Source organism: Mucor velutinosus (assembly GCF_035048745.1).
Source record: "Mucor velutinosus strain NIH1002 chromosome Unknown tig00001564, whole genome shotgun sequence".
NCBI classification, from domain to species: domain Eukaryota; kingdom Fungi; phylum Mucoromycota; class Mucoromycetes; order Mucorales; family Mucoraceae; genus Mucor; species Mucor velutinosus.
Genome location: NW_027041906.1, coordinates 3,039,870 through 3,056,070, shown reverse-complemented (window position 1 = coordinate 3,056,070; position 16,201 = coordinate 3,039,870). Strand labels below are relative to the sequence as shown.

General features: G+C 40.0%; 7 protein-coding genes across 7 annotated transcripts; 3 read left to right on the top strand and 4 right to left on the bottom strand.

Moving 5' to 3' along the window:
- Positions 1-211: 211 nt before the first annotated feature.
- On the bottom strand, positions 212-2,695 carry TWF1 (Twinfilin-1; the record flags this gene model as incomplete). The annotated part of the gene is made up of 5 exons (XM_064830478.1): positions 212-1,528; positions 1,590-1,965; positions 2,019-2,201; positions 2,267-2,517; positions 2,588-2,695. 5 exons carry the CDS (start codon positions 2,693-2,695, stop codon positions 212-214), a joined length of 2,235 nt encoding a protein of 744 aa, XP_064682980.1.
- Positions 2,696-3,108: 413 nt separating this feature from the next.
- Positions 3,109-5,701, bottom strand: ATC70_011283 (uncharacterized protein; the record flags this gene model as incomplete). The annotated part of the gene is made up of 15 exons (XM_064830477.1): positions 3,109-3,208; positions 3,265-3,338; positions 3,403-3,555; positions 3,623-3,642; positions 3,699-3,734; positions 3,785-3,836; positions 3,899-4,072; positions 4,124-4,231; positions 4,282-4,466; positions 4,521-4,561; positions 4,737-4,968; positions 5,024-5,178; positions 5,232-5,329; positions 5,390-5,478; positions 5,530-5,701. 15 exons carry the CDS (start codon positions 5,699-5,701, stop codon positions 3,109-3,111), a joined length of 1,689 nt encoding a protein of 562 aa, XP_064682979.1.
- Positions 5,702-5,846: 145 nt separating this feature from the next.
- On the bottom strand, positions 5,847-7,340 carry PGK1_2 (phosphoglycerate kinase; the record flags this gene model as incomplete). The annotated part of the gene is made up of 9 exons (XM_064830476.1): positions 5,847-5,923; positions 5,978-6,077; positions 6,135-6,220; positions 6,272-6,293; positions 6,352-6,504; positions 6,558-6,653; positions 6,706-6,842; positions 6,888-6,992; positions 7,193-7,340. The coding sequence occupies 9 exons, from the start codon at positions 7,338-7,340 to the stop codon at positions 5,847-5,849; spliced, it is 924 nt and encodes a 307-aa protein (XP_064682978.1).
- A 276-nt stretch (positions 7,341-7,616) lies between these two features.
- On the top strand, positions 7,617-8,060 carry ATC70_011281 (uncharacterized protein; the record flags this gene model as incomplete). The annotated part of the gene is made up of 1 exon (XM_064830475.1): positions 7,617-8,060. One exon carries the CDS (start codon positions 7,617-7,619, stop codon positions 8,058-8,060), a length of 444 nt encoding a protein of 147 aa, XP_064682977.1.
- A 2,814-nt stretch (positions 8,061-10,874) lies between these two features.
- On the bottom strand, positions 10,875-11,436 carry ATC70_011280 (uncharacterized protein; the record flags this gene model as incomplete). The annotated part of the gene is made up of 2 exons (XM_064830474.1): positions 10,875-11,036; positions 11,092-11,436. 2 exons carry the CDS (start codon positions 11,434-11,436, stop codon positions 10,875-10,877), a joined length of 507 nt encoding a protein of 168 aa, XP_064682976.1.
- An 881-nt stretch (positions 11,437-12,317) lies between these two features.
- Positions 12,318-14,606, top strand: ATC70_011279 (uncharacterized protein; the record flags this gene model as incomplete). The annotated part of the gene is made up of 6 exons (XM_064830473.1): positions 12,318-12,409; positions 12,462-12,543; positions 12,604-13,191; positions 13,253-13,393; positions 13,453-14,330; positions 14,390-14,606. 6 exons carry the CDS (start codon positions 12,318-12,320, stop codon positions 14,604-14,606), a joined length of 1,998 nt encoding a protein of 665 aa, XP_064682975.1.
- Positions 14,607-15,662: 1,056 nt separating this feature from the next.
- Positions 15,663-15,935, top strand: ATC70_011278 (uncharacterized protein; the record flags this gene model as incomplete). The annotated part of the gene is made up of 1 exon (XM_064830472.1): positions 15,663-15,935. The coding sequence occupies one exon, from the start codon at positions 15,663-15,665 to the stop codon at positions 15,933-15,935; it is 273 nt and encodes a 90-aa protein (XP_064682974.1).
- Between the last annotated feature and the right edge of the window lie 266 nt (positions 15,936-16,201).

Below are 16,201 nucleotides of genomic sequence, written 5' to 3'. Positions count from 1 at the left end.
GGGAATTTTTCAACATGTATGTACACTTGTTGTATGTATAGTTACAGAACTTGAACCCATCTACACAAGTAAAACAACACATCAGTATAAATAAACCATAATCCAGAAGAAAAAAAAGGGGTCTTCCTTTCTCAAAGACCAAACGATAATGGCAAGAAAAAAGAGACATCCCTCTTTCCCCCCCCATTATAATTATGTTTATTGTTGTTTCTTATTGATGAACAGGTAAGAATACAAACCTATTGTGATTGGGATGACCCTCCTTGCTGTTATTATCGTCATCTTGGTCGTCATCGTCGTCGTCATCTTCATAGTCTTTGGGAACCCATAGATTGAAGCGGCGTGATGTTGAATTTCGATGTGTGGATTGAGGTTTATCTGATATTCTGCTCGAGTATCCGTCTGCCAGGATTTTGTCCGTGTTTACAGTGGTCGTGGTTGTAGCAGGCGTCCATGGTTTGATGGGTGAAGCATTGTTGGTGTAAAAGGAGGAAGGGGCGGTGTTGGTATTGATTGTCGCTGATGTGTATTTGTGCTTCATTATGGACGATGAGAATGGCGCAGGCGTTCTACATCTTCTACTTTCAGGTCTTTTGGCCTCTATTATTTCATGACCATGATCCATTTGATGCGGGAAATGGGGTGGTGCCCATTTGATGAGTTGGTTGCCATAATGAGGTATACGGTCTATACTGAATCCATTGTTAGTCGGGCCCACTTGAGCAGTCGCTGTAGAAGCCGTCACTGTAGTAGCCGTGGTAGGTGGGCGATGGTGATGCTGCTGCTGTTGCTGGTGGTGGTAGTCGTTGTGGTGAGGATGGTGGTGATGATGATGCAGAGGGTGATGGCTTAATCTTCGACTATGTGTGTCTTCTTCATGGCCATAGGAGTATCTTTTGCTTGAAGTGGAGACAGATGGTTTAGCATTGGAAGAGGAGACGTGTTCCACAGCAGGAGTACTGGGCCTCAATTGCTGATGAGCTGCATAGTTGTACTTGTTCCATACATGCGATGAGTTGGGTCGATCTGTAACTGGATGCACCTTTTGATGCGAGCTGTATATAGGTCTGCTTTGAGTCAGCCAGGCATTACTTTCTACGGCGGACTCCGTGTCATGCAAGAAGCGATCGACATGAGTTGCACGGGAACTGGATAATCTATTATCGTCTCTGATAGCAGAGCATAATCGACCATGACGAGACACTGGATGATCTGTATTCCAATCAGGGCATATTTGGTAGGGTGATTGGGGTATAGGCAATAGATCGAGCGGGGTAATATCCTTGAGGATGGCTGACGGCGTCTTTTTGACAGTAGAATGATCAGGTGGCGTAACGGGCTCATTGAGCGCTGCTACTGATGGCACAATGGTATGCTCTGGTTCGTCTGTTTCAGAAAAGAAGACATGTCTCAATGCAGTGTCAGCAGACCATCTTTGGCACGGATTGAAGAAGAGAAAATGCCGGATGAGATCAAGCATGGATTCAGTTGCGTTTGGAATGACTGATTCCAATGGTTTTGGTGAGAGCTGTTCTTTGTCTTGTTACTTCAATTTGCAATTAAACCACGAGATGTGTATTGAAACGTACCTGAGGAAATTTAAACCCTATTTTATACGCCAATTTCACCCCTTCTTTCCATTCTCCACCGCCATCCAGGATCGAAATGGTGGATGTCGTGCTTGTGTTGATGGCTCGGAGGTCTGTATTCAGGTCTTTTGCCTTCTTTCTTGCAAATCCAGGACTCAGTCTCTTTTCTTGTCGTACTACCTTGCTCTTTTGGCCCACAATTTTGTTTCCGGGACTTCCTAATATCTCACAAATACGGTATATTTGATCAATTTCCGATTCACCCGGAAATAGAGGTTCAAGGGTAATAAGTTCTGCAAATATTGCGCCAATGGCCCATAAATCGACAGGTGCAGAATATTCTGTAGAGCGCAATAGCACTTCGGGTGCTCGATACCTATGACATCTTCAGTATAAGGTGGCTATTGAATGCGGCTCTTTGAAGTTTACCATCTCGTACTAACGTATTCTGTATAGGGTGGTTTGCTTTTTAATTCTCTAGCTAGACCGAAATCAGCAAGTTTGATGATTGGTCGTCCAACTGAATAGTCTAATAACAGATTTTCAGGCTTCATGTCTCTGTGGAATACTTGATGGCTGTGTATATGCGAAACAGCTGATAATATTTGGTGTCTGAATGCGCGGGATGGAGCAAATGTGAATAGGGGTGGAGATGGCTATCGTGTGTAGGCACTTACAGTATGTTTCTTAGTTCGCAGTGATTGAACGGCAAGTTGTGGTGTCTCCTTTCTCGCATGAGCTGGTACAGATTACCGCCATCCATATACTCCATGATAAAAGACAAATCGCATGTTGTGGGTGATAGAAAACTGTCATACAATTGCACAATATTGATGTGAGGAGGTATGAGATCCAGTAGCTTGGGCTCGAATTGGCCTTGGCAATCTTCAATCGTGTTGTATTTCTTCTTCATCACCTTTACAGCAACCTGGTAATAAAACAGTGTGATGGTCAGCTTACGCTTAGGCTACCCCGCATTTTCGCTTTTTAGAACCCACAACTTTATGGCTAATTTTGTTCTGTGCTTTGTGAACTGTGCCGAAGGAGCCATCGCCTATTTGTTCTATGAAATCATAAGCATCATGCGGCGATCCCAAGTGAGTCATTTCTCTCTTATTGTATCTTGTATTGGAAAAGATGAAAATACAAAAGAAAGAAAAGAAAAAGGAAAAAGGGAAAAGAAAGGGAAACAAATGGGTTCTTTCAAGCGGGAGGGGAAAATGGATCAAATGAGGGTAACTGTGTGTTGTCCCTGTTTTGCATACATTTCATGTTGTAGGACGCATAAATATATTTAGCGTGAATCATCATATTTATGAGCAAATCGAACCATAAAATTTGGGGGGGGGGGGAAGACATTCATCGAATGATTTATTCTTTTGATACATTCGAATCTGCAACAGAATCACTGCCTTCACCTTCAAACATACGGTAGGCATCGTTCATCTGGTTGAGCATACGTAATAGGATGTAGAAGAAAGAGATCAGCACACAATAATTAGACCCTATCCCGGATAAATTATACCTGCTGTTCGAGAGTATCCTTTTTATGTCCATCCGTATAGTGACGCAGCAATTCAAATGCGATAGTGCACCAATATTGACCTTGTGGCTCTGATCTGCGGCATGCTTGTCAATACCGACATGTTATGAGCAAGCACTGTACATCACCTACTTTAAGTAACATGTGATTCCTTCATTCCAAGCAACAACAATCAGGTAATACAGCTCATTTTGGGGATAAGTTGCCTAAAAATTGGCAGTTGTTGGAAAATCATCGTCTCATTACTCTTTTGAAAAAAAGCTTACTTACACGCTGATACACTTTTTGGTTGATGATCTGGGACATGCACTGATACAAATCGATAGATACTTTTCTCTTCAATGCTACAGATACCAAGATGCGTGTCCATTTTGCATAATCATTAATATTTGCCTGAATAAGCCTAGCTGATGCGTGTAGTTTCTATGTCATTGGCATCAGTCTATGCTATTCACATATGCCTATTTGTAATATCCATGTAGCTTCATACCTTTAGGACGAGAAAAGCACCTGACATCAAACCCATAAGTTGCTTGTTTTTTTTTCCCATTTCAAAAATCACTTACAATCCATAGGACATTCAGGATGGAGTAGTACAATGCCTATATTAGATCAATAACATGGCAGATCAACTGTAGATTTATTGTGTTACCTGCCATGCGCTCTAGTAAAGCATAGGAGCACTCGGGTAAACTTTCTATGGTCTACCGTGTTGGGTTGTTTGTTAGCATAGCTTTCGGCTTGCTATGCCAGCTGTATGCCCTACCTCAAATAATGTATAGGCCATGTCAAAGTCGCCCTGATGTGTGTATATTTCCAGCTCAAATACACTAGCAAGCATGCTAATCGCGTCATTGTTGCTGTCCTTCTTGACAGTCTGAAGCATGTCAACCACTGTTTGACTATTGGCATTCATAGCATGACACCAGCCCTCTCCTTTCTACATGCACTTTATGAGCATATAAGCATCAGCAGGCAGTCTAGTACAAACCTCCAAAGCATTGTTGTACATGAGAATGTAAGATGCTGTAAAGAGAAATGTGCGTACTCGATCTTGCTCTTTGGTAAAGTAGGAGATGTTGTCGAAATACGAAAATAGCTATATAGCAAAAATGAGCACTTGCTTGGTAAAGACACGCTTACAAGTACCTCACTAATCACATCAAACAAGCGCATTCCTTCGGTGTTTTTGCCTGCACTAAAGCAGAATAGACCGAGATTCCATGACGTCTGCAGCATCCATTCGAGATCAGTCATAAGTTTGCAATTGACCTTGTTGTCGTTTATTCCAGGTATGAACTTGTTCATGTCAATGTTTCCCAGCAGAGTAATGACTATACGCATATTAAGCTACAACATCTCAATGTCGAATAATATTGCTGTCTTACCAGAAAGCATGTAATCAGCAATGGATTTAAAGTCGAGTTTTCTATATTTTAGCATTAATATTCAAAAAAAAAAAGAATCCACTCATATCATCGCATTTACTTTGTTGTAGATTTTCCATCGTTTTTGATCTCTTCATACACTGTAGTTTTTATATGAACCAAGCATCTACGCAATTTCAGATAAAAGGAGGGACCATCTTGCAGACACAGACTCACCTTAAAACCCACACAAACACATTGACCTGCAAACACTGAGCATTATACAAAGCGTCTGTATCTCCATCTTCGTTGACATTGTTTGCCGTGTAATAATTTGTAATATACCCCATGACGACTCCCAAGATGGAGCTCTTTTTGCCGTATTGATAACAGTACTCCAAGATGTCGACAAAATATCGAGGCTGAAACGAAGATGACTCAATAACGTCTTCCATAATGCCACTCAACACTAGCAGACCATGTAAATAACTGCGCATGTTTGATTCCTGATTCAATATACAAACACTCATCTTGAGGCAGTGTTGTCTGCATCAATCCATACTTGAGTAGCAAAATAAAGTCTTCAGTAGTCCAGTTCGATGGGTCTTGGTGACACCTTTTCATACACTGATAAGCAGAATAAGGATCATTGCTTTCAACATGGCAAAATGAGAGTTTTCTAGATGCAAGCGTTGTAGGCCTGGAGATTTTTCTAAATCAAAAAATGCTTACTTTGCTAATATAATTGCATTATCCGTCCCGTGAAATGTGGATTGTGTTGCAGTATAAGCATGGCGATACCATGGTAGGGCATCTTTGTAATTGCGTCTCTATGTAGTATGCTCATGGCATTAGTTAACATGCCACACATAGCACTTCAATGTACTCACATTGTAAAAGAAATCACCTGTTCTCCACAAGACAATTTGAATAGCATTTAGATCATCCTCTTCAATGTCCTCTTTGATAAGAAATACAGCTGTAGGCAGCAGTGTTAGGTGGCTACACAAGAGATGATGTTTGACCTTACCATCCATAGAGGAACGAATGACATCGTCATTGCATTGCGCTGAAGATTTACTGTTTTCAATCGTCAGTTCCGATAGTATGAATATCTTGCACAAGTAGAGCGTGCTACTGTCAACAGAAGTTCCCATCAAATTGTTTTCTGCCCTGTGAATCAATAGGTCCAGTCCATCCATAATGGTCGATAGGCTACAATCAAAGGTTAGTATGTACTCCTAAGTAACAGGCTCCTTAAAATGCCATCTCATACCTGATATTTCGATTTTGATTCAGTTTGCGTACAGTAGCAACCAGTCTGTGCGCACGTATTAGCACTCATCTTTATAAAATGTCTTTGGTAATGTACATGTTCAGTTCATCCACAGCAATGACAACATTTTCAACCATTTTGAAGTATTCTACATATCAATATGTCAATCTCATATCAATAGCAGCCATCACACATCACTTACCAGCTTGTAACGCCTTGTGAAGAGACTCGCTTAATAGAGAAACCGCTTTGAGCTGGATATGTATTCTGGATAGATAGAATCTCGTATCGGTTTTCATGCTCTAATTGAGCGCTCCATATGAGTATTAAAATGCTTGATGCTGAAGATCTTACCCTACTTGAGAAAATATTTCGTCGAATGTCGCTAATGCACTTTTCATGGCTTCACATCGTAAGATATGGGTATCCTTTTCGCACACGTGTACTGTAAAAATAACTTAGCGGCAATTCCGATATGTCACAGGATGAAACTCACTAATCAGGTCTAGTAAAGCTATCTACGTATAGAACTGCTTCAGCTTATTGTGGTAATCATAATATGAACCATATTCTTACATGAAGGTACTTTGGCAGCGAGACGCTTCCCTTGCAATTCAGAATCTTAGCAAGCGCATCAAACACCCAAGTAAGCACATCTACGGATGATTTAGACACTGACTTTGACATACTTGTCGCAGTATCGAGAACCAAATAACTGAGATAGGCGACCTAGACAAATATTTAGCTTCCATTCTTAAGAACTGACAGAATACAACACCTACCTCATTACATTTGTCGCTTGAAGACATGGAAAGCACAAGATGAGTGGCCTTTTCAAAGAACTCTGTGCATTCAGGCCATTTTTCAGAATGAGAAGCCTATTTAGTCATGTCAATAAGGTCAGCACTTTGCTCACCAAGGTATACATACGTATTCTGACTGATATATGTAACATTTGATAATATCTCTGATGCAACAATCCGGTAAATCACTGTTCAAATCAATGTCGTTGTACTTTTTCATCTCTTTGATCAGTTTCTCTTCAATGTAGATGATATTATCAGAATCTAACAAGCGTTAGTTTTTGTTCTCTTTCAACTGATGAGACATACCTAACCAGGTTTTGAATAATGCCGTAATAATATGCAAGTAAGTCCATGAATTGGTGTCCTTCCATTGCTGGTCTCTACACAGGACATTGAAGCAGATGTCTTTTACTAGTATATACCTGAGTCAGTCCATAGGAAACAACCTGCCATATATCACCTCTCTAAGTACATGTGGCTACAATGGATAGCTTTTGTGTGTTTTTGGTATTGATGAGCAGAACCATCTCTATTGTCATGTTCCATAGCTTCAATGCTTACAAGACCGTATTAGAAGCGGTATCGTTGCACTGATGCTCAACTCATCTTACCGTATTGTGTTAGTTTTCTGCTTTCATCGTCGTTTTCAGCAGCTTCCAGTTGCTTTGACCTGTCCCATATCCTTTTAATGAATGCTTGGTTGTCAATTAGATTGGTAGCATTCAACGAAGACAGTAGATCCTCTAAAAAGTCTATCATTACGAATGAGTATTCTGACCATTTACACTGAGGAACCACATGAAGCTGGTATTACATGTCAACTGTTTTTGATGCATGATTCAGATGTAGGAACAAGAGAGAGAAGAAAGGTCCGTTTACATCCCCGCATTTAAAGGATCCGGTGTTTTAGAGCCATCAAATCCAAAAAGCCACCAACTTGCAAGGGGTGGAGAAGAAAAAAAAAAAAGACCAGCCAAATTAGCCCAGGTTCTTTTTTTTTTTCATTGCTTTCGTTCAACCTATACACAATCCAACATGTCGAAAAAGACCCAAGCAGCTGAAGTCCTTGTCAAGCTTTTAGTTGGTGCTGGTAAGGCATCACCCTCACCACCTGTTGGTCCTGCATTGGGTGCTCGTGGTGTCAAATCCATGGATTTCTGTAAACAATTCAACGATAAAACCAAGCACATTGTGACAGATACACCTTTACCTACTGTCATCACCATCAAGCCCGATCGTACCTTTACATTCGTTGTCAAATCTCCACCCACAACATATTTCCTCAAGAGAGCTGCTGGTATTACAAAGGGTGCTCAAACACCTGGTACTGAAGTCGTCGGTTCTATCAGTTTAAAGCACATTTACGAAATCGCTAAAATCAAGCAACAAGACGCCAATTTGAAGCATTTGTCACTGGAGAGCATCTCTAGCAGTATCATTGGTGTTGCAAAGAGTGTTGGTATTCAAGTTGTTCACTAATTATTAGATCTGTCCCTGTTTTTATCCACCCAACAACCCCCCCCATGCCCTCCCTTCCACCTCCAACTTAACTGTATTATATAGGAAAACTCACATCTACACAGCACAAGCTATTGTATTCTATTGACGAAATAAAACGTTGATAGTTATTACCAACAGGATAGGGTTTTGCGACCAATTGAATGAGGATGCTATTTTATGCGAGACAGGAACTTAGATTATACTAGTTGCATGGATGTTGCTGTAATTATAGGCTGTATACGAGAGTGTGGGGATCGATGGAGTTTTATATTCGGGATCGATCCTCTTTGTTTCATGCTAATAGACTTTATGAGACGTTAGATTTGCCGCTGTAAGCAGCATTTTATTAAAGGTTTCTGCTGGATTGTTGCATCTCTAAAAGTTGCTTCGGTACAATATATGGATATCGGGATATCAACTTGTCATTCCTTCATACTTCGATACCTTCAATATACTCTTGAAGTCTGCAAAGTATTTATACTGTTGATTTCATTACATTGATCAGAATACAGGCATCTCTCATCTTGTCTTTGTTCGACACAATTTCAAATCAAACTCTTATCTCATCCGCAGAACGAGCAATTAGAGTCAAATGACTTTGTCAGAAATAATTGTGCCGTACATGAGCATCATCACTTGATTACACACGCCATTGATCACAATTTCAATGTCAAATATGCCCATTTGATGTAATTATAAAAATGGGCGTTCATGCACAAAGTTGTTTCTTTTCTTGTGGTGCAATCTGGACCCTACATCTTGCATATTTACAATCATGATGCTCTATCGCACATGGAAAGCGTGCTGGTGCGATAAGCGGGATGCAACCGATACAATTGCCATGAGTGCTAGACACAGATATACTCTATATTGACACAACGCTTAACACAATGGACTGGTCCATGCTCATCATCAAAAGCAGCATTGATGCATTATTGCGATAGCAACTAACACGATTGATTTATTGCAGATATTTTTTTTTCAAAAAAGGTACATGGTATTTAGCAGTTACAGTACAGTGCCTATAAGTTTTTGCTCAGGTTATCAGGGGGTATCATTTGGAGAGCCTTGAAAACCAACGATACCAATTTCATTATTTTTGAATGGCAGGCCTTTGCGAATTCGAATGGGAGGTGGTGATGCTGTTGTGCTTGATGAAACACCACTTTTTTCATCTCTTGCATGATGCTGTGCTGTCATTGGAGACGCATCTGTATAATGAACAAGAAGCAAAGTGATGATGATCAACATCAAGGAACAAGACGATAATTTCATGCCGTGCATTAAAAGTATAGAGTCAAGGAAGAGAAGAGAAGAATGAGCAGAATACACAAATGTCAATCAAGTTCTTATTTAAATAGATATTCGCATTTTTTCAGGGCTAAAACTACAATAAACATAAAAAAAAGGGGGGGGGGGAGCGTATAACACTTTGATAAAACCAAGTGGTTATCATATGCAAGATGTCAGTGATCATCGGAATAGCTCGATTACTTGGTTAAGCATCAAAATACATACGTCGTCTAACATATACTGTAAAACTTTGAAACGAGCATAGCGAGATGGCATCTAATTCAACATTTGGTAACATTGACTTATAATAAAGTTTTACCATAGCAAGACGAAGGTGCAAAACCATAGTGCTCAAGCAGCAAATTCGGGTTTTCATTTCCATTGTTAATAAGCTTACCAGCAACATTGCGCATCAAAATTTGCATGAATCAGCTTTACCAAAATCAATATGCCTCCTATTCGAATTAAAAATTGCTCAAGCTACAGAAATGCCTTTCCAGTTATAGAACTGTCTTCCCAGTTACAGAACTGCCTTTCCAGTAAATTGCAGCTACTAAAGATGTGATTTATGCCGTGTAAATAAACTCTATAAAGCAACACATAACCAAATTTGACAGCTTTCAAGCCTTTATATCTCGACATTTAAATATTTATGAGTCACCGGAATGGCGCCAAACAATTGTATTTGATTAGTAGTAACTTTCTGACACCTTTGCTCAACTTTTTGGGGACCCAAAATACATGGCCAAAAACCGACCAAAAATCATGAGGGGTACCTCATGGTTTTCATCGAAAATCAAACGATCGCATTTTTAACCTCCAAAATGAAGACATTTACTATGACATATATTACATCAAAATGTCTGTTTCGATCGAAAGCAATCCGTGAAACTTTGTTTATGAGACTCTCACATGTAAAATCTCGACATTTTCGCTAAAAACCTCGTTTTATATTTTCACAAATTGCTCAATAAGCCTAGCCAAAACACGCACCTTAATTACTACCATTAGATGCTCCTTGAAAAGTACTCTAAGAAAGCTTAAGGAAGTCTGCAAGAATTATCACATTTCATATAGTCGAATCTCACAAAATAGTTCAAAAAAAGTCGAAATTGGATCAAAAAAATTCCTATTTCGAGCGAGAAAATCAATGTCGGAGATACAACTGGTTTTGGCGGCGGCGACGGCTGGCAATATCAATGCTGAGAGTAACCCATGCTGTTGAAAGCTCTTGAGAAGGCACTGCAGATTAAAAAATACAACAAATCAACTCGAGGATTGTTTTGACGCAAGCTTTACAAGTTTGTTTTCTTAAAATGAGACTTTTAATGCGAAATTTAAACTTGCTACTATTTGTTTATACGTGTGTTACTAGGAATAGTCTGCTTTATTAATGTGTATTCGTGGGCAGAGTTGTAGGAGTGATGCGTATGCCACGTACAGTGTGATAAGAGAATGTATAATATATAAATGCATTTGACTATGACAAGATTTGAAGAATTAACTATAGTCTCCAGGTACAATTCGAAGACATCCATGTGTGGATATCCCAATATTGCAATCTGATTTGTATTGACAGCATCGAATACAAAATGTTTCGCTATCCGGCTCAATCAAATTAACCCAATGCTTCAATCCATTACAAGTGCCATGAGGGAGGTTCTAATACGCCAATAGCATCAATATCTCATTTTACAGTAGCTGGCTTCTGACTTACCTTGTTGTCATATTGACCTCCTCCATCCTCAGTCAAGATATCATACGCGGTATGATTGATCCGACCAGTGACCTGGACATAGGTAGCGGTTCGGTAAAAGTGAGCAGATTTGATAAACCCATCAGGGAAGCAACCAGCATATTGTTTTGTCACGGTGCAAAATGGATCAGCATCATTTTCAGTAGCAGATACAGATTGTCCAGGATGAGGAGGCAAATAGGTACAGAAATCAGAGTTGGAATTGACAGCAATGTCTACACCAGTGCCACGCTTTGTTTTGATGTGAAATGGGATGGCAAATGCGGATTGAAATGATACTACAAACAATATGAATGCCAATTGCATGGTATAGAGAAATGTGCATAATAGTATATAACTTTACTAAAAGCTCATGTAGCACCTATTTATACAAACATCCATCGCCAGTCCGTCGTTATATTTCGGATTTCCTCCTGTCAGGAGGTTGGTTATGCATTTGAATACCTCGTATTCGTGGTGGTCACAAACAATAGCCCAACCCCACGGCTTGTTAAATCATGGTTCGGATGTGCTTTTTCAACCCCCCCTTCACCCCTTTTCTCCTTTCCCTCATATTTCACACATGTCGAAAGTTGGTAAAGCTTTAGCAGTTTCATTTGGTGCGCTAGCAGGTGGTGCAGCCGGTTTTTATGTCTTGGAAATGTACAAAATCAAGTCAAAGGTAGGAAATTAAGATTTGTTCATCCTTGTAAAAAAAAAAAAAAAAAAAAGTGAGCTAATTGAATATGATATCTAATAGGAGAAGAGATTAGCTATGCTTTTAGAAAAGAAGAAGGAATACGAAAGCATACAAGGAGGAGAAAGCTCATCATCACTCTAACGATGAAGGACACAATCTCTATTTATACACAATCACTCATACAGATAGACAGCTTGAATTGGTTTCATTTACGGAATGATGGAGACGATACAGTGGGCATACACCTTATAGCAAGGCTGAATCGTCATATATCCCGGGATGCAACCTCTATATATCATTTCTATTTATTTAAGCAAATAAACCCACGCCATTGACTATAGACTTTCTCTCTCATTTGATCCTTATCAATTTCTATCTTGTCAAAAGCTGATGTTTAAAGCATCGGGCTCCAACAAGTCTGTATCCCGGATGTCACATATAAAGCAGTTGCTAGGGTAAAAAAATATTTGCATTTTCGTCTTGTTTGCCCCCCCCCCAATCATACATCATGCTGTCCAGAGCACATTTATTGAGACGCTCTCAAATGTTGAATAGACAATCTCCCTTGCTAAACATACTGACAAGGACATTTGCTTCCAGGTAATGTCTTTTCGAGGTGCAATTGACATGTTGTATTAACGGTGTGTTGTAGAGGACTCCAGGAAGAGAGAACCAAACAGGTCATTGAGGAAATCAAGAAATTAGAATACCAACTCGAATCCAAATCAAAGCAGGTATGTTGGCTATACCAATCTATCAAGAATATCACTCGCTGATCCTGACAAATTCCTTAGAAATATGCTTCCTTCGAAAGAGTGAATGAGGAGGACATTGCCTCCGTCTACAAGGAATTGGCAGCCCCTATACCTGTCAAACCTAAAATCAGCAGCGACTATTTGGAGAAATTGCGAATCAAGTTTTTGGATACTCGTCAACAACAGCAGCAGATTGGAGGCGATCAACAGGCTGCTCTATTAGCTCAACTGCCCAGTGATGCCAGTGCCGAGACCTCCAAAGATGCACCCACAACTACCACTACTGCGGAAACGGTTCAAAGTCTGACCGTGCAAGATTTTGAGCAATTGATCTACGCCAACGCATTAGCAAAGAGACCTGTGGAAGCAGAGAAAGCATTTGACTTGATGACCAGCTACAACATTACGCCTAGCCTGAGATCAGTGAATCACTTGATGGATGCCTATGCCAGTGCTAAGGATGTCGAGAAAACAGTAGCCACTTTTAAGAAACTGGATGAGCTCGGCATGAAACCAGACATTTATACATACGGCACCCTGGTAAAGGCCTTTGTCACCAACAAACGTTTGGATGATGCATTTGTGATCTTTGAAAAAATGAAGGATGCGTCCATCATTCCATCTCAAGTAGGATCCCTTTCCATTGACACCTTGCATGGAAAAAAAAAACTAACATACACACATATAGCCGATTTTCTCAAATCTGATCAGTGGATGTTTAAAAGCAAACAGGGTGGAAAAAGCATGGGAAGTGTTTGATGCAATGCGACTGTCCTATCACCAGCCCGATGAAGTGAGTTTTACATTGATGCTTCATGCTTGTGCCAAGGTAAGTTTGTCTGTAGAATGGCGCTTGAATAGGTAACTTATAGAATGCTGGTGTTGTAGAGAGGAGAAGTGGAGCGTGCATTGAACTTGTTTGAAGACATGGCGGGATATCAGCTGTACCCAACAGACGTTACTTTCAATGTTCTCATCAACGCTTGCGCTAAACGGCCCGATTATTACGACGAAGCTTTCAGTTTATTGGATCAGATGCAAACGAGCTATGGATTCCAGCCCGACAAGATCACATACAACACACTCTTGACTGCATGTGCGAGAAAGAAGGATTTGAAGCAAGCTCGACTTATTCTACAAAGCATGTGGCAGGATGTTGAAAAGAATGGCAGTGAATCTTTACTGAAACCGGATAGCACAACCTACACCAACCTGTTTTGGTGTTATGCTAGCTATCATCCAACAGCAGTGCCTCAAGACCAACATCAACCCAAGTCGACAACAGCGTCTATCACAGCATTATCCACTGAGCGTCATTTATTGCCTGTCAATGTCCCTAGCAAACGTTCGCTGGTTGTCAAGGAGGCAGAATGGTTGTTTAAGCAGATCGAGCAAGACGTGGAGATGACACCTGCCTTGTTGACATCTTATTTAACTTTGCACATTTCTCAAAAGCAGACCTCCAAATGCGTAGATATTTACACCAAACTGTTTGACCAACATAGCGTTGAAAAGAATGCATTTACCTATCAACAAATGCTTCAATTATGCTACAATACCAAGGACAAGACACTGGCTTGGAAAGTGTGGGAGGATTATCAAGACTTTCTGGAGTCAAGAGCCAAGCAATTTGACGAGGCCCATGCTTCCAGTGAGATTGAGAGGAAGGCGATAGAGGCGGAAAAGAACGCACTTGCCATTAAAGAAGGATGGAAAGATTACCAGCAGCAACACATGGCTGTGCTGATGGCCAATACGTTAGCAAGGTAACTATTCATGTCTACACACTCACACGAACTATATACTAAAATAAGCAAATATTTAGATCAAATGACACGGAAAATGCATTGAGTCTATTAACAAGTGAACTACGTCGTTCGTCTAGTCTACACGCTCCTCGTCTGCGTGAAATGATGCCAGTTTACAACAAATGTATCCAGCTAGAAGACGAGCAAACCAAGAAGGAGCTCGTCCGTATTTGTATTCAAGACCTTAAACGCCCTGGAAATTCCAAGTATAGGCGGGTCAATAGAACTGACTAGAAGATGTGTATAATACTGAATTGATATATATTCCCCCCTCCCTCCTCTCTTCCTTCATACATGTACCATAAAATAAACAACTTAGATGAATGTTGAAATGTAAAGTGCTGTACATGATGCCTTGACGTTTTGAAACGTTCTCGAAAGATCCAAACTTTGAGTTTATGCTCGATGGAATCATTGTAGTTTTCGCTGGGAAGTTGCCATTGTTCATCCTGTCTTGATATCTATAATAGATATTGTGCTCTATTGACTCAAATATAATACAAGGACATTCTTGCATGAATGTGAGGCTCCACATCGCTGTTCAACGGAAAGCTAGCTTATTGGTTTACAGCCCCCCCCCCCCTAGTGGTATCGGCCTACTCCATGGCGTGCTTGTGTACATTAGTTGTCTTGAGTTAAATGTCAATCTTCCTGTTTGTGTCAAGGAAAATGGGTCGTTTTCTAATGAAAGAGCATGAACTAAACTCTTCTTTTTCGCGGATTTATATGGAGTTTATCTTGTATAAACTGGAAAAAAAAAAGCTTATTCCGCCTGTCTCTATGATACCATGAAAAGCTTTTACCTTACGTTTGCGTGCGCAAACCATTGTAAATGCACATTTGTCATGGTATTTGAGTCGATGCACTTCTTCTACACCTTGCCATGAGAGTTCTCTCAGGCAATATGAAAGAGAAATTAGTGTGAAACCAATAAGCGTCATTGCATCCACAATTTCACGGTGCTATAGTAAAAAAGTTGATTTATTTATATTGATTGTGATCATACGATGCAAATGTTTAGCATGTACAGCGCTGTGAACTGAATGAGGAGGGGGTTGGGGCCGCTGTCTCTCGAATCAGAGGTTTGAACCTAAAATGCCAATCAGTTTCTTTGCATAAATTGTTCCCATCTCTTAAAAAAGAAAGAAACATCACAAGATTTATGTGAGAACAAAAGAGACAGAGGGCGTTATGAGCGAGGAAAGTATAAATGCAGGCGAAATTGAGCCTCTTTTTTCTTTCTATATTATATATTTCATTATATATATATATATAAACCTGTTATTCAAAATGCCAATGGTCAAGAATCTTGAGAACGTTCATCAGGAGTTGATGGATATTGCCAGAGAATCCAACCGTCTGTCTCATACCAAATACACTTCTGATGATGTTGAAAAGCTCCAAAACAGACTTCGTCAAATTGACTCTCAATACAATGAAGGCACTTTTAGCAATCCTGAAATGAACTCTGGCCGTTACGAAGAAGATGGCAATGCCCAGGTGGTCCATGAACTCGAAAAGGTTCACAACACGCTTCATCGTATGCTCTCTCGCATTGATTAAACTGAAAGAAGAAGAACAGAAGAACATTGTATATATATAAGTCTTCTCAAGAACATCATTTTACCTCTCCCCGTTGTCTATTTTCACTCCCATGATGAATTCTGGTTCTCTCTCTCTCTCTCTTTCTCTTTCTCTCTCTCTCCCTCTCATTCAAGGTCAACATACACACACACACACACGCCTACCTTTTTTTTTTTTACAAACAAATAAATAAATAAGCAATTTTAAACAGCAGAATGCACCTTTCTTCTCTCTATCAAACTATA